Here is a 22,037-nt window from a genome sequence, read left to right as displayed (position 1 = left end):
ACTGTGTTTTATATTCAAACTATCTAATTTTAATATTACTGGGTACATAAGGTATTCACATTTTTTAATATTTAGGATACTTTTACATAGTAAATACTTCAGCATAGACTTGTATACTATTCTCATTTGGGGATTGTAGTTTGTAGTCCTTGTCTTGTAGTGCTGGCTTTTTATTTCCAGTTGATGCTGCAGTACCACCAGTTTTGTGGGGAAAGTTGAGTTCAATTGCAGAGTTGAAATTTACATATGTTTTTTGCATTGAAACAGGTTATGTTTGATTTAGAGCTTCCATTAATTGGAGGTCCTGTTCCTTTTGACACTTGAGCACTACTCGGCGGTGATCAATTTTGTGTGTCTGGCTCTCCAGGATGCTGCCCAGCTCTTGCTTCTCTCCTTTTCAGTGAAGACACTGGTTGCTGACACCATAGCACAGCTTCCTTCTATCTTCAGAGTGGGTGTTTTGCTTGCTGACCTAATAGACTGCTCAGTTTTAGAGGAAGAGAGCATTGTTTTCTTGAGACTCCTTCCAGTGCTGGAAGTTTGATACCTCGTGCAATGTTTTCTCTTTTGTGTAATCTGAGAATCTGAAACAACATACTCTCTTATTTTAATTTTTAACATATCTGTGGGGAAAATGCTGTTTTAATAAGTAGAATGATAACTTTTTGAGCCCTTGCTGTTGCTGATGGTTATTGTCATTTGCATTCTTGGAAGTACCCACTTATTCCAAATGCAAAGTATTTTGGATTTAGCACACTCAACTTTTCTGCAATTAATATATAGGCTTGATACTTTCCAGAGGGAGTCTTGTCTCACTTTCAGGTTGTTGTCTGTGAGTTAGAAGCTTGTAGCAGGAGGGTTGAAGTGTGAATGTTGGCACTACTGGACTCTGAGGAAGTTGATTTATTTTTTCAGCAGTTTTAGAGATAAGGCGTTATGTTGAATGCATTATTAAACTTCTGCAATACAGAAGGAGGGTTCTTCATCAGTGTCTCACCCCCAAGTTAGCAGATACTGCTTTTATGAAGGTATTCTGTACAAGTACTGGCATATGCTCTATTTTAATGTATTTGATTCAAATGACTTTCAAACATGCATGATCTATGCACTTAAAGCTGTGTGGAAAACTAATAACTGATCAAATTGTAAATTGCCTTGATTAAAATACCATTTTATAGAAGACACCTTTTCCCACAATTTTGGCAACTTGATTTTTTTCCCAGAATTTTTTTTTAAGACAGAGGGCATATGGGGGAAATCAGCGGGGTATAAAGTTTGAGAACTTCTGAAATGTCGTATCTTAATTTCCAGGTGCATATTTCAAGGCTTTTCTGCAGATGTTTTGCTTCTGCTTTGGTGCACATTTGCACTACTTCTGTTGGAGTTAATAGCAACAGGAAGAGAATAAGCTCATAACATATGACATCTTTAAAAACTTGAAAGCACAGTCCTCCATTGTGGTTAGAACAGTAAGTTGGATTGAAGGCCCTGGTTGTGTGGGAAGAGATGTGCAAGTAGACACATCTTTTCTAAGAAAAACTGATTAACTTTTGTGGGGCTCCCTGTAGACATGGTGGTCCACCCACATGAAACTCATTGTAGGGTTGCAACTAAATTGTCCCCAATGCAGTTTCTCCTTCATCTGCTTGTAATTTCTTTTTAGTGCTATCAGTAATTGGTTTCACTATCAACAATCTTTTTTTGGCTAGCAACAGGTTAGAGAGTTGAGTGATGAAACTTCAAGGATTTAAACACATGTAATGTGTGTCCTTAAACTATTAAAACTATTTATGAAATGGAATATTTGGTGTATGAATGGTGCTGCTTCTGAAAATATTATACTAGCACTTTCCCCCTTTTTTATGCATGTGCTAGGTTTTTTCAGAGCCTACTGTTAAAGCTATATAATAGTGTGGACTGAGATATCTTAAAATGCACCTTAGTCTTAACCAGTTTGGTTTTATACTATGAAGAAAATGAAATTCAAAGAGCTCTCTGGTAGTTAACTCTATCAAAATGAATTATGTGGTGTTAGAGCTGGTCAGTGTAGACTGGAAGAACTTTCAACATTAGGAGGTCTTGTACTCCTGTTGTAGAATGTGTGATAAATTTCCAAGTCACATTACTCATTTGTTTTGCATGTTTCAGTTAAGACTTGGTTTCAGGTGGTGGTAATTCTGACTTGCACTCATGATGACTTATCTCCTTATTAGCAAAAGGCTTATACTGTTCCTGTTGACTAAAACTGAATGTATGTTACCAGTTTGGTATAGCTGGTTAAGGCGGGGTAGGTAGTAATTGAACAGTTATGAAATTATGCTTCTGCCTACAAACCATTCCTTCTGTATATGCTATAAGGTATGAATGAAATTTCCTGAACTACTTCTTCACCTTCCAGCAATCTCTAATATACAGAATATTAATTTTTAGAAAATATCCTGTACAGGCTGGACAGAACTACATCACTATTCAAAACATATGTTGAATGCTTGTTTTAATCTTTAACCCCCAATAACCATTTAGACAGCATTTTTGGGGAAAGACTAAATCCCTATCGGCTCTTAAATATTGGAAACACCTTCTATTTGTTGTTTTACCGATTTGGGTATTCTCTTCTTTTCTTCAGGTTCTAAGACATTTGAGACCTAGTGTGTGTTGCTTATAAAGAGCATAACTTTGTTTTTTGAATTGGTGGTTTTTATCAAACACCTGAGGAGATGAATTTGATCATCTAGGGTCTTAAGTTTTCTTTTACCTTAGTACTAATTGGAGATGTCAGCTATGACTACTGCCTAATTATTCAAGTTGGCTTTATCCATTTATAGAACAGAAAATATACTAAAATGCTTCCCTTCAGATATTTTATTATTATTATTTATTATACCTTGAAACTTTTTTTTTGAGGAAGGAGGACTTGGTGATAATTTGTACAATTGTGAAATTTTTGGGATGTATCTTGGGATGGAAGATGGTATGTAAGTGCAAAATATTAGTGATTAAGATGGCTAGGAGTTTAAGCATTTTACTGTTGCTTAGTGTCAAATGACTTTTTAAGCATCTAGTTTAAGTAAATTCCTGGAACTGAATTGTTTCAAATTTTTCTTTGGTGGGTGTCTAAATATACGTGTGTGGGTGTGTGTGTTTTTAAGTCAAGGCATGAAGACTAAAGCTTTTCCATATTGAATGGACATTGCTAGTTCTTGCTCACTTTTATTCCTTGGAGAACATAGGAGTTGTTCTTCTGTAGATAGTAAAATATTGAACAATGGGTACTCACTAATTGCTAGCATAAGCTTGCTGTACTTAATGCTCATGTCTGGTGGTAGAAACGTAATGGCTAGTCTTTTGTTCTGGAATTTGGTGAGTGTGATTGTTGTGTAACCGCACTAAAATCTTGGAGTGGGAATGGCAATTAAGATTTTACAGTAGTTAATATATCTGAGTGTTTAGCAGCTGAGAGCAGCTTAAAAAATACACCTGTTTAAGTAAAGTCTCTGTCCAGACTCTTGTTTCCAGCGAACTTTAGACGCATCTTGCTGTGCTTCCATAAAAATGTTCAGTTTTATTACTGGATATATCAACTAAAGTTGGCTATAATCAACAGATCTGCACTGACTACTAAAAGACATGAGCTTCTGCAGTCTTTGTGTGTCCTCTGTTGACAGCTCTTGGCTGACGGAAGAAAGGAAATTTAATATCTTACTGAGGTAAGAATAAAATCTCACTTTGAGTTTAAAGCAATATGAGCAGCGTAGATAATATGGCTACATCTATATTTTGAAAGCCATATGTAACCTAATAGGACAGGGTCGGGCAATTATTTCAGGCAGAAGGCTGCTTACTGAGTTTTGGCAAGCCATTCAGGGCTGCATGACATGCAGCCAGGGCAGATAAATATTAATTTTCTTAATTTTTAGGGGCCCCACGGGCCAGACAGAATGGCCTGGCGGGCCACACCCCTGTAATAGGATGTTGCGAATGATGCCTGCCTTAACATATTGGCTAACATGGTATATTTTGCCCTTATGTCATTTTTGTCTTACAGTAGCATGCTGAAAAATTGACAACAGCCTTAAAATATTTTCCATTTGTAGACTTTACACTTCAGGACTATTGTGAGTAGAGCACATATTCTGGGCCTTGTAACTCTCAGAGATTTAACTGTTTAGCAGTTGTTTTTGTGAAATTCTGTAGTATGGGAACATGTTTGTAGTGCTGTGCGAATGCTACCACTCTACATCCCGTTCTGATAAGGCAGGAAGGAGCTATGCTGTCTTTGTTGTACTTCTGGTGTTCTGTAACTGGCATCCAGTATTATAGGGTTCTTTCATGTCCTGGAGAGAGAAGCCATGTTTCCCATGGAGGAAAGGAAGGACCTCAAGGAGATGAAAAGTACCAGAGAATGAGGTGAGGACAGGGGAATGAACGTTAACTAAGTAGAAAGTATATTCTACTTCCTTTAAGTGGTCATTCTTTGCTGCTTCTTCCCTTGCATTTATTAAATATAGTGGCAAATTGCTCATCTTGAGACATCTTCTGGAGATTAGAGTGGGGCCTTGGACGTTCTGGCTTTTTTTGCATCAGTGTAGCTTCCCCACTGAGCTTCACTTGCAGAAGCCCCTAATGTAGACTTGCTACCTCTATATTAGACTGTTATGGTGTCTACCCTGTTTTGAGAGTGAGGATTGCCAGACTAGTGCAGAATTCATACCAGGTGTTTGCAGTAGTGAAGTATAGTGTAATGGTAGGTACACCAATATAAAAATTTGCATTCAGCCAAACAGGCAGCCCTCTTTGGCTGAATCCTCAGATTCACCACTGGTTCCTTCTTCCAGTAATGACGTCTTCCTAGGCCAACATGTAACTATGCAGATGAAAAGGTAAAAAGATGGATTAATGAAAGGAAGAGGGCTGAGGAAAGAAAACCCAGTCCAAAATGCAGACGGGGAAAAAATGAGGTTGAAAATATTGCCTAAGAGTAATCTTTGACTTTTCCTTAGTGTTTATATATTGCAATACACTCGAGTCCACTTTCTTGGCCTATTAAATGATTGTCCTACCTCACTTCTGTTGATGGGACACTGTTCTTGGTCAGGCTTCTGAAACGAACTAGGCCAGTGTTTTCTATTGGATAATCAAAGCATGCTCTTAGTCGGAACGAAAATGATGAAACATTAATGGTTAACACAGCATCTTTCTTTAAAGAATGTGTACTTGTCATGGGATTATAGTATCACATATCTGTCTTTCAGCATATTGTTTGTTCCTTTTGTTTTATAATTGGGTTTTAGAGACAAGAAATTTTCTTTTTTTACCAACCTTTCCTTTGCTGTGTGATAGATCCACATAAATGGAGGAAACTGACTCCAGAGTTGGAGTTCATTATACAGTAACAGCTGTCAAATGCATAATGAAAAACTAAAAAGAAGTATTTTTCTCAACTTTGTACTTAGATGTTAATTGTGTAACTGTAGCAGCCTACATATTTTTGGGTGTCTCTGAGTTGACAACCTCTTTAACCAAGATTTGTTTAGTACAGAATCTTTTCCAGCACTGTCAAGAGTTCTCCTACACAAACTTAAAAAAGCTACTGTATAGACAAAGCATAGGTTAACCCTGTTATGTATTACTTGTGTGGATTTTGAAGCTCATACTCATCCTTATTTGCTGATCCCAATATATGAGGGTCTTAACAGTTACTGAAAATGTTGTACAGAATAGCACACAGATTTCTTACTTTTCAGTGCATTTGATGGTATGAGTTTTTGGACTGCACGTACATTTTTCAGCGTGACGTTAAATCAACCTTCGCTTCATGCATATAGGAGCCTTCTGTTGGCTACTTTTTCCTGTCAAAGGTGAAAGCATTAGCAAATGCAATTGGTGTTTGTGGGTGTCTTCCATTTTGGAAAATAAATGCAATACTAAATAATGCGAATATGAAAATATCTATGCTTTGTATTGCATTAGTGGCAGCAAAAGTAACTTGCATGTTAATTAATAGGATGACTAAAATAAAAACAAGGTTATAGAATCATCGTTTTAAAAGCCAAGGTGGAGAATATATAGTATGACTGATTTTGAGGTTTTTGAGCCTCATACAGTGGTAGAATGCTGGATTTTATAGTGTTTCTTTCTGTGCTTAAAGCTCTAAAGGTGATGTTACTGGGTGAATTACAGTGCACTGGCAGCCAGTGAAATTACACAGGCAGAGTGGTCTTGGAGGTGATGCAACACCTCTTATTTGCCGAAGTGCCAGCATAAACTGGGCAGTGTCTGACTTGCCAGCTGTGCTGAGAAACCAAAAAAGTGTCAGTTCTGTGCACTAGACAGCTGCTAAAGCATCTTATTTGGAAGTTTTCCAGCAAAAGGCAGAAAGTGAAATGCTTTTTTCTTCCAATATTTTCACATAGCTTTAGCTGTTTAATAAGAGGGAATATTCATGGTGGCAGTGAAGCATTTTACCACATGGAAAGCTAGCTAGATAACCAGCTCTGTGAGTAATTGCAGATTTCTAGCACTTTGCAGTGGATGGTGAGGCGCATGTATTAAGGAAAACCAGTTATTGTCTAGGTTTCATTTGAATGCATTTGAAAGGGTTTAAGGTTACCATTGTTTCCTGATTTTTGTTCCTTCTTTGCTTTTAATACTTATCAGATGAAGACATTGCTCTAATGTTGAAAGATGTGATGAAGATACTTGTCTTATTGAAATAGTGAGAGGGAGACAGGAAGACATTTACTTGATTTTTGCTGGCAATATGTCTTTTTGCCCTCTGACTTCTTGTCATCAAAATTTACTGGTTGCAGACCAGCTTCTAGCGCATCTAAGTTATACTCTTGATACTGGATGCTGGAATTATTTTCTAACCTTTTCCTCTCTTGAGAAAACTAAGGTTTGCTATCGCAGACAAAGTGTTTTCTGGAACTCTCAATGCATTGTGCTTTTTTTTTTTTTCAGTTTCTTGGCCCATATTTCTGCCAAATAGCTGGCTGTTGGGGGATCAATGTTACTCTTACTTGGCTGGAAGGCCTGACCTGAGGCACTTCCTTCCCTTAAGGACTAACTCTGGGAGAATAAAACCTATAAAACTTGTCTTCTAGTGTAAAGTAAAGTTGGATTCAGTGACAACTTGCATCCTTTACAGATTGTCTGAATGCATCCTTTAGACTTCTCTAAATTGCGGTTTGTGATTTGCCAAGGAATAGCCGCTCTGAGGATGCATGTGCTAGAACAGGGGTGGGCAAAATGCGGCCTGCGGGCCGGATGTAGCCCGCCAGGCCATTCTATCTGGCCCGCGGGGCCCCTAAAAAATTTAGAAAATATTTATCTGCCCCTGGCTGCCTGTCATGGGGCCCTCGATGGCTTGCCAAAACTCAATAAGCAGCCCTCTGCCTGAAATAATTGCCTGCCCCTGTGCTTGAAGAATACTGGGGTAGGCAACCTTTTTTTGGCCAGAGTGCCGAAAAAACCACAATGTCTACCTTGGAAGGTGCCGGAGTGCCGGCATTCCATAAAAACAAAATGGGGGGTGGAGGGTACATGGCAGGATGCACTGCATAGTAGTATATTTAATAATCATAAATGTTGCCTTCATTGTTGTGTATTCCATTTTGTTGAGCATGTTGCAATGGTAGAGAAAAAAAGACGAGAAAGAGGAAAGAAAGAGAGAGAGAGAAAAAGAAGAGCAGAGAGAGAACCAGACACATGAACACAGAGAACCATGTGCACAAACACAGAGAACAAGAACACACCCAGAGTGGACACATGTACGCACACACATCCAGAACCAGACACGTGCGCACACAGACGCAGGACCAGACTGAGGCAGACAAACGCACAGAACCAGCTGCGTGGGCACACGGAACTGGGCTCCTCAGTCACTGGACAGTCTGCTCAGAGGCACATGTGTGCTTGCTGACATGGAGCTAACGCTGAAGCCCAGAGCAGATGTTTGCAGCCTTCCGGCTGCAGCCAGCCCAGGCTCTGGGTAGGTGCTGTCAACCATGGCAGAGCTTGCAGTCACCCAGCTGCCTGCTGGGAGCAGCCCGGGCTTCGTGGCTGGTAGCTGCTGCCTAGAGCCCAGGCCAGTGGTGGCATGCCAAGCAGAATGGCCTTGCATGCCATGCTCGGCACACATGCCAGGGGTTGCTGACCCCTGGTTTAGACCTTTCCTGCTTGAGCAACATTGAACACACAAAAGGATAGACCTGAGGCTATGGCCTATAGTTTTCATGCAGCTTTTCATTGTCGAGACATGCAGTTCTGCTGAGGGTTCTATGTGGTGCTGCATTTCTTGATGTTCTTCTCTGGAGAAGAGAAGACTGAGGGAGGATTTGGTAATAGTCTTCATATACCTGAAGGGCAATTATAGAGGGGATGGAGATAGGCTTTTCTCTGTGGCTGTAAGAGACGGGTCTAGGAGCAATAGCTTTAGGCTGCAGCAGAAGAAATTGTGGTTGGAGATTAAGAGAAACTTCCAGATTATAAGATTAGTTAAGTGTTGGAGCAAGCTGTCTAGAAGTTGTGGACTCTCCATCCACAGAAATTTTTAGGAGCAAGTTAAGACTTGAGATAGTTTAGTCACAGAGGGTCTTGCCAGGAGCACAGGGCTGGATTACATGACCTTCTGAGGTCCCTTTTAGTCCAACAGTCTTACGTTATTGCATCCAAAAAAAAGATACTGATTTTTTTCAAAACAATTTAAATGCTAATCCCTGTGGTCATACAGGATATCCTCGTAACTGGGACTTTTAGAAAAATAAAATTCCATGATTTATATTTAAGATGCTCAGTTTAAGTGAATTGTCCAGATCAGGACCAAGTAAATCATTCCTCTAAAAGTATCATTAAGTTTTATAGGTTACCATATCTTACATGCATACATGGTTTAAAAATACTTTTTTCTTTTTTTAGATTCTCTTCTACTCTTTCATCAACATGGAAAGCTCAGATTCTAATGATAAAGGAAATATTGATCAATCAGAAGCTCAGCGTCGTAGTCAGCTGGATCGATTAGATCGGGAAGAAGCTTTCTATCAGTTTGTCAATAACCTGAGTGACGAGGAGTACAGGCTTATGAGGGATAACAATTTGCTAGGAACTCCAGGTATATCGGAATACGTATTTGTATATTAAAGTTTTAATGTTACCAGGCTCATTTTAAAGACCTGTTTTTTTTTTCTTGCTGCTGTGCCGTTCGATCTCCCCCCCCATGTATTCTTCCAACTACAGTTGTGTGCCAGCATAAGAGAGTAGCTCTCTACTTATCCGAACATATAGTATGTCTCTTCTAGAAAGGCAATACATATAATTTAGTGCTAACTAGGATGAAATTGCAGAGCCTATTTGCTTTGTTTATGTTTACTCAGCTTAAAAAAGGACATCCAAAGTGTGTCTGAGGGCTGCTCTGGTATTGGCCTTGTGTATGTGAGAAGTTTGCACCAACTTAATGAAAAGTGCAAATTTTAATGGCAAACTAGTTAAAAAACTAGTTAAACTGGTGATGGCCTTTGTGGGGAGTATATTTCAGTTTAGCTTATTCTTGTTAGAAATCATCGTGGATAAACAAAAAGAAGACAAGATTAAATAAATTTGTCCATCCAGGAGCTTGCACTGGTTTACCTGAATTGCTATTAAAACTTGCAAGATGGCTTTTTTTAGTGCATTCCTAATAGAGGTAAGCTGAATTTTGAAATAAGCCAGTCCAAGAAAAATGTGCCAACACATGTTGGTACTAAATCAGTTAAATACCTCTTATAGTTGTTTCATATAGGCAGAACCTTAATTGGTTTGGAATGGAGAAGACTGATGAGATTTTTTCTTAGAGATTACAGTAAAAAGCTTTTCTCAAGTTTGTTCTAATCGTTGGTAACTGTACTTTGGATGCTGAAGTTGTAGCTGGTCTTACCTGTGAGCAAGGACACTGTGGGGGGTTCCTAGATGTTTCTAGATGTCAGTGAAGAACATTTATAAGCAGTTAGCTTCTTGTTAAAACAATATTCACAATCTCTTTGAACTGCAGTCTTAAGAATGTTTAAGCTGTGCATAATTCCTTCCTTGTAGATTATTTGGACATATATGTATATATTGGGAAATCTTTCTTTGTTTCTTAAGGTGAAATTACTGAAGAAGAATTGCTGAGAAGGCTACACCAAATTAAAGAAGGTCCACCACAGCAAAACAGTGATGAGAATAGAGGTATATACAGTATTTGTGAAAACTCTTAACTTTAGCACCTAATACGGACCTTAACTTGAGTGCAGGAGTGGAACAAGTTAAGCCTAGGCAGGTGCAAGGTGAGCTTTGTTTAAAAATTAAGTGAACGTTCTATTTGACACAAGCTGCAAAGATCAGTTTTGGACAGATTTCAAGTATGGCAACTATTACTAGTGCCACAATAAGATTTCTTCTCCATTTCTTTAGTTGACATTTTTTGTTCATATTTCTTTGCATTCTGTTCCTTCCCTTCTGAGATATACCCATAAGCCCCTCGTTTTCCCACCTTCACTCCTTTGCTTTTGTTATCCCTCTACAAAGGTGAATTATACACAGTTCCCATTAAAGCACTGCTTCCCAAACTTCTCCTCAGCATGACCCCATTTATCACCCCATTTCCTCAGCATGACCCCATCTCCTTAGCCTTTTGCTCCAACCCATAGCCCCCCACCTCCTACGACCCCATCCGCTGATGTTGCACCTCTGTTTAGGGTCGTGACCCACAGTTTGGAAAATGCTGCATTAGAGCCTGTGATTTGTTTGTTTGTTTTCTAGCCAGCTCATCTCAGTAGGTATCATAGATTTCATAGACATTAGAGCTGAAAGGGACTTTGGAAGATCATAGAGTCCAGCCCCCTGCCCTAAGGGCAGCAGGTCAGCAGGGATCATAGGATCCCAGCAAGATAAACATCCAGATGTCACTTGAAGGCATTCAGAGTAGGTGCTTGAACCACTTCTGGCGGCAGTCTATTCCAAACCTTGGGGGATTGGACAGTAAAGAAGTTCTTCCTTATGTCCAGCCTGAAACGGTCATGGAGGAGTTTCTGACCATTCGACCTTGTCATCCCTTGGGGTGCTCTGGTAAACAGATGTTCCCCCAAATCCTGGTGAGCACCCCTGATAAACTTATAGGTGGCCACCAGATCACCCCGAGCCTGTGCTTTTCGGAGCCCCATGGCTCTCAGCCTCTCATCATAAGGTCTGTTTTCCTGACCTCTGATCATGCGCGTGGCTCTTCTCTGGACTCTCTCAAGCTTCTCCACATCCTTTTTGAATTGTGGAGCCCAAAACTGGATGCAGTACTCCAGCTGTGGCCTCACCAAGGCCAAGTACAGCAGGAGAATGGTGTCCTGGGATTTGCTTGAGAAGCATCTATGGATACAAACCAGTGTTTTGCTCATTTTACTAGCTGCAGCATTGCATTGCAGGCTCATGTTCATCTTGTGGTCAATCATGACCCCCAAGTCCCTTTCGCCCGTAGCACTAGCTAGCCTAACACTGCGAGCCTATAAGAATGGTGCTGGTTTTTCTTCCCAAGGTGGAGAACCTTGCATTTTTCAGTGTTAAACACCATTAGGTTCTCATCTGCCCATTTCCTGAGCCTGTCAAGGTCAGCCTGGATCCCTTCCTGTCCTCAGGTGTGGACACTTTATCCCAGAGTTTGGTGTCATTGGTGAACTTGGCCAGTCCCCTTCTGATACCAGTGTTCACATCGTTAATGAAAATGTTGACTAGTGTAGGCCCAAGAATTAGAGCCCTGAGGGAGCCCATTGGTAATGGCACACCAAGACTGGTATCCACAAGTTGAGGGTTTGAAAAAAACTTGGTTGGTGATCTAGCTGCCACTAGACTATGGTACTGGCAGTGTTGAGAGATTCCTGATTTAGCTCAGACCTGTTTTATTTTGACACTTAATTCAGAATTAACTTTCCACTTACTTGTTTCAAGAAATAATTTAAATTTTTCTAGTGACTTGTTTTATGAAGATTACAACCTATAAACAGGTGTACGTATAGGCTGTAGAAAAATGTCCACTCCTTCCTCAAAGGAAAAGCTTTTGTAGTTGAAATATTTGTTAAATGTGAAACCCATGGTAGTATTAAACAAAAAACTTGAAAGAAAGCAGAACTTGATTAATTGTTGGAAAAGTTCAACCAGGAATTGATTCTCCTCTAATTTTGGTAGTTCCCTTTCTTCTGACAGGTGCAGAATCCACTGAAGATGTATCTAATGGAGATTCCATCATAGACTGGCTTAATTCTGTCCGACAGACTGGAAATACAACACGAAGCGGGCAAAGAGGAAACCAGTCTTGGAGGGCAGTGAGCCGGACTAACCCTAACAGTGGTGACTTCAGGTTCAGTTTGGAAATAAATGTCAACCGTAATAATGGCAACACCAATTCAGAAACTGAAAATGAGCCATCTGTAGAACCTTCCAATGGGGAGGATTTGGAAAATAGCCAAAGTGACTCTGAGACCCCTCGGTCTGAATCGCCATCAGGAGGGCAGACGGCATCTGAAAGGAATACCTCTGAGGAACTGGCAGCGGAGGAAGCGCCTTCACACAGAGGTCAGAGAAGAGCAAGAAGTAGGAGCCCAGAGCAGAGGAGAACACGAGCTAGGACTGATAGAAGTAGGTCACCTATTAATCCAGTGAGTGAGGCTCCTCGCAGATCTCATCATAATACGTCATCTCAGACATTTGATCATTCCCTGGTAAATGAAGCTGAGGGAAGTTCTAGAACTAGACAGCACGTGACGTTAAGGCAGCATTCAACAGGGACTGAGATGCCGAGTGAAAATGCAGCTCTGTTTTCAACCCCTGAAGCAAGACCTGTTCCTCAAGCTGCTGGTTCTTCAGAAACTAATGCCAGTGGTGAGTCTGCAGCTCCTGGACAGAGGCCTCCTACTATAGTCCTTGATCTTCAAGTGAGAAGAGTTCGCCCAGGAGAGTATCGGCAGAGAGACAGCATAGCCAACCGAACTCGGTCGAGGTCCCAGACCCCAAACAACACAGTCACTTATGAAAGTGAACGGGGAGGGTTTAGGCGCACGTTTTCACGTTCAGAACGGGCTGGAGTGAGAACTTACGTCAGTACCATTAGGATTCCTATTCGTAGAATCTTAAACACAGGCTTTAGCGAGACTACATCAGTTGCGATTCAGACCATGCTAAGGCAGATCATGACAGGCTTTGGAGAGTTGAGTTACTTTATGTACAGTGATAGTGATGCAGATCCTAGTGGCCCAGCCCCGAATCAAAGTGGAGATGCTGCTGAGCCACCAAGCGGAGGAGGAACAGGTGGTGGTAGTTCGAATAGTGAAGGTACTGATGCTAGCTCAGGGGAAGTCTATGAAGGTAGTAATGAAGGAGGTTCCACATCTGGTGCTAGACGGGAAGGTCGGAATACCAGGGGTTCAGTCACTTTTGAAGAAAGTGGTTCTCTACCATTCCTTAGCCTAGCACAGTTTTTCTTGCTAAATGAGGATGATGATGACCAGCCGAGAGGACTCACCAAAGAACAAATCGACAACCTGACAATGAGGAATTTTGGTGAAAGCGATGCCCTGAAAACCTGTAGCGTCTGTATTACGGAATACACAGAAGGCAACAAACTTCGTAAACTGCCTTGTTCCCACGAGTATCACGTCCACTGCATTGACCGCTGGTTATCAGAAAATTCCACTTGTCCTATTTGTCGCAGAGCAGTCTTAGCTTCTGGTAACAGAGAAAGCGTCGTCTAAGTGAGATCTGAGCTTGTGGCCAAACAGCTGATGTAATAGTGATGGGCAAAGATGTCACTTCCTTTTTGGCCACTTTTTGAGTGGTGCCTACATATAAAGTAATCACTTCGAGTGAATGTTCCCTCATGAAAACATTTTCTCAGATTCAAAGCTTTTAAAATGGGCGTCTCTTTAGAGTCCCCAAATGTAGTCAGTTTCAGTGTATTGAATTTTATTTGCTCAAAGACACCTATCTGCTAAAAAAACAAACAAAAAAAATTGTTAAAAAAAAAAGAGTTTTGTTTTTTTCTTTTCTTATTAAGACTGTTAAGTTCCCTTCCCTATTCCAGTGCAGTTTGAACCTTCAGGATCTCTCCTGTGAGAACTTATCTGAGAAGTCATCCCAGTTACAGAACATACTTCATAATGTGTTTTGTTTTTGTTTTTTTAAATGGACTCACCTGCCCTGTTGAACTAGGAGCTCAGTTCATCGGCATCCTTAAATATCATTTTAATGTTTATATTGGGTGTTCTTTGACATCTCTGTAAATAACACTAACGTTAGTCCTTTTCCCATCACTATGGCACGCTGTAGAGTGAGCTAATAGCTTAATTGGGATATTTATCTTGTTGTGGAAATATAAGAATTGCCTATGCTTGTTTAAATAAAAATAAATTCTGTTTTAAAACTGTAAAGCTTTTTTGTAGAAGCTCAGTACTTTTTCCAATGCACTGTTGTACTAATGCATTAAAAATTAAAATTGTACCATGCTTAGAAATGAAGAGAACGCTTTTCATATAAGACCCACCACACACAGAGCAAACAATACAAGAGAGCTGCTTTTGTAAATGTGTTATTGTCAAGAGCAGTGCATATCTGTACTATTTAATTTATGTGAACAGCTACTGTAACACAACAGTTAACAATTAGACACCTTAATTGCATTAAAACGGATGGAAATTGAATTGTTAGCATTGCAGTGTTTTGGCTCAGTACTGCCATCAAAAAAATATGATAAAAAAAAAAAGTAGAAACCTAATCTGAAGACTGTTCTTTTTGAACTATTTTCCCCCTTTATATGGTTACTTTGGTAAAATAACATATCATTTTATTTACTGAGGATTATACTCCAGTTTTGTATAAGCTGTATTTTAATCACTGGGATGCTGTGTATAATTTCCGACAGACAGATGTTGGCAGATTTTTCATCGTTATGTACCACAACATGAACTTCTGTGGAATTTTTTTAGTGACTTAGCTGGCTAGTCTCCAGAGTCAGAGGTGGTCACCTGTGACCAAAGTGTTCCCAGCAGAGTGATTGATTTAATGTTCAGGCATAGCTGAGAAATAATCGTCTGATGGGTTTCTCAAATTAGTTGTCGGTCTTAAGATTGGTAATGGTTATTTGAATACATTTTAAGAACAATGTTATGGGGCTAGACTTTGCAATTTATTTTCTTTAAAATAATAGGCATCTTGAATTCCTCTTTAACGACTGCCTAAAAATCAGTTGCATGTTATATTGCAAGCAAATGGATGGCTTATCAAAATTCAGATTGTGGGAATACTTTTTACAATGTCACAATTTTAAGTCTGCATTGGAAAATGTTTGTAGCTTAACTCTCATTAGTATTGTGGGAGGGCTGCCCTCACCCCAGTGAAATATCTCTTTTCTTTTTCCCTTGGTAATTTTTTTTTCAATTCTGTAAGTTTTTTTGCAAGGAAAGCAAAGTTTTATTTTAAGTACAAATGAGTAGTTAATTAGGATATGAACTGCTCTTGCTGACGAGATGGAAAAGGTTGGTTGATCCTCAGATGAAAAAACCAAAGCTGACCTTTCTTTAAATTTAACAAATTTTCAGTGTTTCCTAGTGGTGGTTACATAGAAGATCATCTTACTATTAAGCCATTTTAACTTCCCAGCCAGTTCAGGATTCCAGCCTTCTGGAGCTCTCCTGTTCCTCAAAGTGTGCATTTTTCTTATTCAATCCAATGGGGACCCCGGGAACCCTGACTGGCTACTGTGCTCACTTTCCTCCAGGTAGAACACACCTTTGTAGTAGATGGGGGTATTTCTGGTATTTTTTTAAACAGAAGCATATATAAATAAATACATATTCTCTTACAATTTCTCTACTTGGCATACATCAGTCTATAAAATGGGAGGTTAGGCATCTTAGTGGTTGGAGTTACATTCATGAATGTAGATTACAAAATCTTAAGCAAAAATTTTTCCTGGTAAATATTGGAAATGATCACTTGAATCTTTCCTATAGCAATCACTTGCTTTTTCAGTAACTTTACTGATTTATTGGACTACAGAATTTAAAATATTTTCATTGTATTATTTGCTACTCAAGGATATTTTTTAGTTTTTTATGCATCTTTATGAGAACTAAGGGCAGTGACTAGAATAAAAGCACCCAGCAGAGCCAGTGGAGAAAGTCTGTAACATCTGTCATTTTAGCAGAGCCACTTTTCTACCATAACTTTCTTCTTAGTTTTCAAGAACTAATGCTTCAGTAAAATCACCTTTTTAGTCTGACTATTCCTTACTAGTGGCATGCCTTAACATTCTCTCTTATGTAATGGCAGCAATGCTTGACTGTTTCTGGTCCCCAAGAAGGTACCAGAAAAAGTCAGTTCAGTGAAGAATCCTTTGAATGTTTCAAATATTTATAATTGAGCATTGACTGTACCAGAAGCATTAAGGTGAAGGACTTTTCTTCCAAGACAGTCAACAAATTGCAGTTGCTGATGAGGGGAAGAAACCTAAGCAAATAAGGCCTCTATCAAATTTCTCAACAGTGCTGCAAGATGAACACTGGCATATGACAGCTTTGATTTATATCCAGGAACTCCTGGTGTTTACGAACAATCTGCTTCATAAATGGTGCAAAACCAAATCTGCGAAAAGTGCAGGCCTGACCCAGCAACAGATTCTCGTTGGCTTATGCCCTAATAGTGTGAGGGAGCTTGGTTCATTCCTGTTACAGTATTAGAAAGTGTAGAGCCATTCTTTTAAAGTTATGCTGGATCTCTTGAAAGGCTGGTGTAAACACTTTAATTGCCAATGTAGTCTGCCACTGCATAACAGTCACTTGGGGTTGGCACGGTCACGGTTAGTTGGAGTTGTTTTGTTTTGAATCACTGTATTTAAAAGTATAAGACTCCCTTTGTGCCAAGCAGTTCTAGTTGCATCTGTAGCTTTCTCAAACCTATTCTTTTCAGTATTGGAATCACGGAGGAATGTGCACTATTTTTTGCACCAATTTCACTAGCAGTCTCTCGCCACTCAAAAGGTTAAAAAAGCATCCATTGTCTCTCAAATGCCCATGTGCCCAGATGAACAAAGGTGTGGCAGCCTTGTGATGCATGTGCTGTTCTCAGCTCCTTGGTTCACAGTGCCATCTTGTGGTAGCCTGTCTTACCCTCCTTTCAAAGTTGGGGGTAAATGTACGTCTTGGTTTTCACTAGTTGAGAACTTCTTTTTCTGCAAATTGAGGTGGATTTGTATTTCGGGGTGCCCCTCTGCTAGTTTGTCACCAAAGCTGTTGCTGTTTACGCACACGCACACCTTCATGTTTCAAGCATCCATCCTTTGGGCAGATATGGAATTACCTCAGGAACTTCTTGCAGGGTTGATTTTGAGTCCTCTGTGTACGTGGCTGAACAGGCTGTCTCCATAGATACTCCAGAGCCCAAAGGGTTTAAACGTAGAATGCGCATGTAATCTTTTTCTAAGCGTGCTGCGTACTGTCCTACCCAAATTGCAAATCTGTGTGAAGTTTTATTTTTGGTTTGCCTTCTAACGGAAATAGAAAATCCCAGTCACAACTGCTCAGTTTTCCAAATTTTCCTTTTACTGGCACTTTTGTAATTTAACCCAGCTTTTTGCAAATAATACGTTACTTGTAGCTCATTCTTTGCTTGTTTGGGAAATGGTTGCTGCTCTCCATGCATAGAGCCTCCTCGTTAACGTAGGAAGTGCTCGTGTGCATGCCTGGCAGCTGCGCTGACGTGATACTGTCCCAGTTCTGAAGGAGCCATGATGGTCCATTGTGTCAACTTGCAGAGTAATGCGTTCCTGACTCCGCTGACACAATGTACTGGAATGACTGTCATTCCACATGCCCGGCACTTTTCTGTGGATTATGCAAATACGTAGAGTCCAAAAAGGCCCTTTCACAAGTATAATGTCAGTAAGATGTTTATCGTAAAAGGTTTGCTTACATGTCAAAGACATCCATCTTCTATGCTGTGTTTATAGTAGGTAGGGTCTAATTCTAAGAAGAAAAAAGAAATTCATAGATTCATAAACGCAGTTGAAGCTGACCATTGGTCTACCAATTTGTACCAATGTGCCTAGGTATTTTGTGGGTCTTCCAAAGGTGTGATCTTAATCAGCACAGTGAAGTATCAAATATTTAACTGGCTGGGTTAAGCCACAGCCTTAACTCTTTCTTTGCTTTAATTTGAGACCCTTACTAATATTGTAAAGTGTTCTTGTGTGTAACTGTTTGGTGTCTTGATTTTTCTCACCTGTTTTCATTCAGCCTTGGTTCTACTATGGGGACTTAAGGGGCTTGATTAGGGGTATGTGGATAGGTGTTAAGTTGACTAGGTACACAGATGTCATGGAATGCCTTTACCCACTTGTTTGGCTACTCCCAGGAGGAGCTGCTTTCGGGGGTGGGTTTGCTTTGAGCCATGTGAATGGAATTCAGCAACAGATTCAGAAATATATTTCACATCTTCAGCAGCTTTTTTTTTGTTTGTTTAGGGGTTTTGATGGGGGAGAGGAGACAGGAACAAATCCAGTGGTAATAAAGGTTACCCAAAGCACAGTAAATTATGTTTGTATTTAAAAATTAAAAAGTCTGATTCTGTGACATGAGGGCTTCCCAACCTTTTCTCCACTCAAGGAGCCTATTTTTTCATGGGCCCATTATTGAATTCTATTTGGTTCTGTCTGGCTTTTTGTTCAGTTCAGCTACGATTTCAAGCCCCCTTCCTGAACCCCAGTATTTACTAGTCAGTTCATTGGTTGGGAAGCCCTATACCAAACTGGGAATGTAACAAGTTTCCTTCTTGTACAGTGTTTTACATCTGTTTATATTGGACTTGTTTAGTACAAAATGGTACTCTAAAAGGTCATAATAACACCATTTGATCATATTTGATAACTAACATTTAGGAAGAGTTTGTTCCCTGTGTAAGATGTCATAATGCAAATTTTAAACAAACTCAATAAAATGCATGAAGTGATAATTTTGTGCTTGATCCTCACTCCTTGGGTTTTCTTTCTGTGGTGGGCATGTTTAAGGGGAAGATTATCGGAGCTGGTTAATTTATGGCATAGGAATTGTTTTATGTGTGTATTCTCTTTCTTCCTACTTGCAGCGGGACAGTAGGAATGGTGAATTTTGTTAATTTGTCTGCTGCCGTCTCGTGCTAAAAGAATTAGTCTCACTACATACCAGTTCTCTGAATTTTTCGGTGCATAGGTACAAACCATTGCTTCAAATCATCTTTCAAATAGCAGCTGTGTCTTATCAGTACCACTCAGTAGCTGAGACGGATCTGATTGCAGCATTGAGAGTCTAACTAGAAACATACAGAGGGCCATACAATGCTGCCAAACTTTTGTAAGCTCACATATGGCTTCGTTCTAAGGTTAGTGTGTTTATCTGCGTGCAGTGCTCCACTTGAGTGAGAAGGAAATTTTAACTAGCTTTTGGAGCCCATAGAAGAATCTATCTTTATTATCAATGCTTCCCTCGTGTATACTGTTCATGGAGTAGGAAGTCATGACCAGTCCACCCAGACAAGAGGCACAGTGGCTGTGGACACTTCTAAACATTACATGGATTACTCAAATGCTGGGCAGCCATTTTACTAGGCATTGTCCAAATGTATAAGAATAGGCATGTCCTTCCCTAGGATTACAGTTCAGTCAAAAACCAAAAAAGAGAGGTAATGGAGTAAAACACGAAGAGGAGATCGGTGATGAGATTTGTGCGCACTTCTATCAAGACGTGTTGCGAAAAGATCAGTGCGTCTAGCAGGGAGAATGGAGAATAGATTAATTTTTATCTTTTGTGTTTCTTCCTGTGCACCCCTCTGCTTTCAGCTTTTCAGAAGATGCATGTTTTCACAGTGGTGCGGCAGAGTTCATTTTGGGGTTTGCTGTAGTCAGTCAAGGATGCTCTAGTCTTCTGCAAAACAAAATAGCAAAGCCCTTTATCTTTCCTATATAATATGTGACAATGGCATCATTCTCAGTTAGTGGACAGGCTTCACTTTTTCTAATGTGCCTTTTTTGTCAGCGCCATATTTCTCATAGTGCCATATGTCTATATTGCGGGCTGCAGTGGAGCATGAAGTGACCTGAGCTAGCCTGGGTACTGAAGGAGTCCAGTTGTGACTGTATGTCCTAACCTAACTTTTCAGCAGGGAAAATACCTCCACTGGAGGCACTGGTGAATGACAGCAGATGACAAAGATGGGTAGCAGAAACAGCAACCAAGGGGAAGGAGAAAGCATTATGAGGAAAGATTTAAAAACTCCATATAATCCAATATAAAAGTATTAAAGAGTCTACTGGCAGTGCTGGAAGAGTAAACTATCTTTGTACAGTTAAAAGAAATGGGAATTTCACCCAGTAAATTGACACGGGCAAATACGAATGGCAAATGCCAAGGAATTCTGAAGAGAATATAGGACCGCAATGGGTGTTTTTCCTGTCCTACGCACCTACTGTTCTTTGAACCTCAGACTCAATGAGACTGTGAGCTTGTTGCACCTGAAGCTATCGTAATTTTTCACTCTGGTTCAAAGTGTACCAGCATTGTGATTGTAATCCGGCAATACATGACCACCCTGTTTCCAGACCCCCTTAAGTGAGGCACCATGGGCAAGATGAACTGATGCAATCTGCACAACTTAGGACCACGTTCTGGAAGCCTCATACTTTGGTTTCCATTGCTGGGGTTTCAAACTTACAGGCAAATTCAACCCCCCAGGAGCCAAAATGTAGTGGTGTTAAATGGTTGCCTCAAAATCAAAAACAAAAACTATAAATCTTTACACAGTGGTACTTTGGTCTGATTTACTGCAAGTAAAATGCTTTAAGAAGCCAAAGTGAATATTGAGCAAAGGATTTCCTTGTCAACCACTGTTCTGATAAGGGACCTGGCAGGGGCAGGGAGGTGATCCTTGACTGATGCTAAGGAGTTGCCTGATGAATTGGAAACAAGCTAGTTTCCTATTAGAAAAACAATGTAGAATGTGAATCAAAAAAAAGGGAACACTTGCTTATGAGGCTTGAGGAAAGCCATTAACTAATCCAGAAAAGAAAACAGTCTCTTTGTTGGGTGTTTTTTTTCCTATTATGCTTTGGGTACTGCCCAGCAACTTGCAGACCCCTCAAAAGTTGTTCATGTCAAATAAGCCCCACGAAGAATTACAAGAGATCTGCATTATTTTAAGCAAAGCACAAGAGGAGGAGGGACAGCTTGTTGAAAGCACAACTTGAAGGGTGTTGTAAAAAGTAAAACTATTCCTGTTTGCCACAGCAAAAAGTACTCCTGCTTGCCCTAGAAAATAAGCTCAAGAAGAGATGGCTTTTGTGCATTCCTCCAGGAGGCCCTGAATAACTTGCAGTCTAGGTTTTCAGCTACTATTGTGTGGGGACTACTGATAAATCACCTTGCATTTATCTGCCAGGTGAGGTCAGAATTAGGCCTGTCATGGTTACATGGTTTCTTAAGGCCACACTTTTTGCAAAAGCGTCATGAAAATGTACAGCACAAATATGAGTTTATTGGCTCTCTTACAGTTAGTGTTGATGGGTTTGCAGGAAGGCATCTGTCATTGAGAGTGTTATCTTGCTCCAAGGGCTGTGTATGCTGGGAACCTGCTGTATTTGCTCCAGTGTTTTTACTTGGGCGTGCAGCAGAAGGAAGGAAGCCATTCAGATATTCGGGTGGGTGCCCTAAGATACTTGAGGTCCAAAGCTGTGTTAACCCTTGCAGAACCATAGCGTGTTCCTAGACAGCGTTCTAGGAATAGAGTCAAGCTAAACAACCTGCTTTCTTGTAACTTTCCAGTCACTAATTTGGAGCTGTTCAGCAGTGCTCATCTTCTAAAAAGGCCAGGCGGAAGGGAAGGCAGACAATGGTGTTTTCGCTATCTTTCCATCTTGCACTGCAAAACGAGAATAAAAACATTTCAAAATGAATGTTACACTTACATGCAGGAGCAGAGACTTGTTGGGGTGGGCATAGGTACAGGAAAGAGTGTAATGCATC

At 40.1% G+C, this 22,037-nt stretch overlaps 1 protein-coding gene across 2 annotated transcripts; it reads left to right on the top strand.

The window, feature by feature from the left end:
- The first annotated feature begins 928 nt into the window (after window positions 1-928).
- Window positions 929-18,996, top strand: RLIM (ring finger protein, LIM domain interacting). 2 transcript variants are annotated; one of them, XM_019540368.1, is made up of 5 exons: window positions 929-1,469; window positions 3,605-3,707; window positions 8,917-9,109; window positions 10,117-10,200; window positions 12,202-18,996. In XM_019540368.1, the coding sequence occupies exons 3-5, from the start codon at window positions 8,941-8,943 to the stop codon at window positions 13,743-13,745; spliced, it is 1,797 nt and encodes a 598-aa protein (XP_019395913.1). In that variant the 5' UTR covers window positions 929-1,469; window positions 3,605-3,707; window positions 8,917-8,940; the 3' UTR covers window positions 13,746-18,996. The 2 variants fall into 2 exon arrangements, with proteins under 2 accessions (XP_019395913.1, XP_019395912.1); XM_019540367.1 differs by lacking the exon at window positions 3,605-3,707.
- Window positions 18,997-22,037: the final 3,041 nt, after the last annotated feature.

This window comes from Crocodylus porosus, unplaced genomic scaffold, assembly GCF_001723895.1.
Source record: "Crocodylus porosus isolate Cpor-Errol unplaced genomic scaffold, CroPor_comp1, whole genome shotgun sequence".
Lineage (NCBI taxonomy): Eukaryota > Metazoa > Chordata > Crocodylia > Crocodylidae > Crocodylus > Crocodylus porosus.
This window is presented reverse-complemented; position numbering and strand designations above follow the sequence as displayed.

Bases quoted from the DNA above. Each gene is read 5' to 3' on its own strand.
- RLIM (XM_019540367.1), top strand. From the start codon at position 8,941: ATGGAAAGCTCAGATTCTAATGATAAAGGAAATATTGATCAATCAGAA. The intron at 9,110-10,116 runs GTATATCGGAAT...TTGTTTCTTAAG, and splicing joins CAATTTGCTAGGAACTCCAG to GTGAAATTACTGAAGAAGAA. The intron at 10,201-12,201 runs GTATATACAGTA...TTCTTCTGACAG, and splicing joins AAACAGTGATGAGAATAGAG to GTGCAGAATCCACTGAAGAT.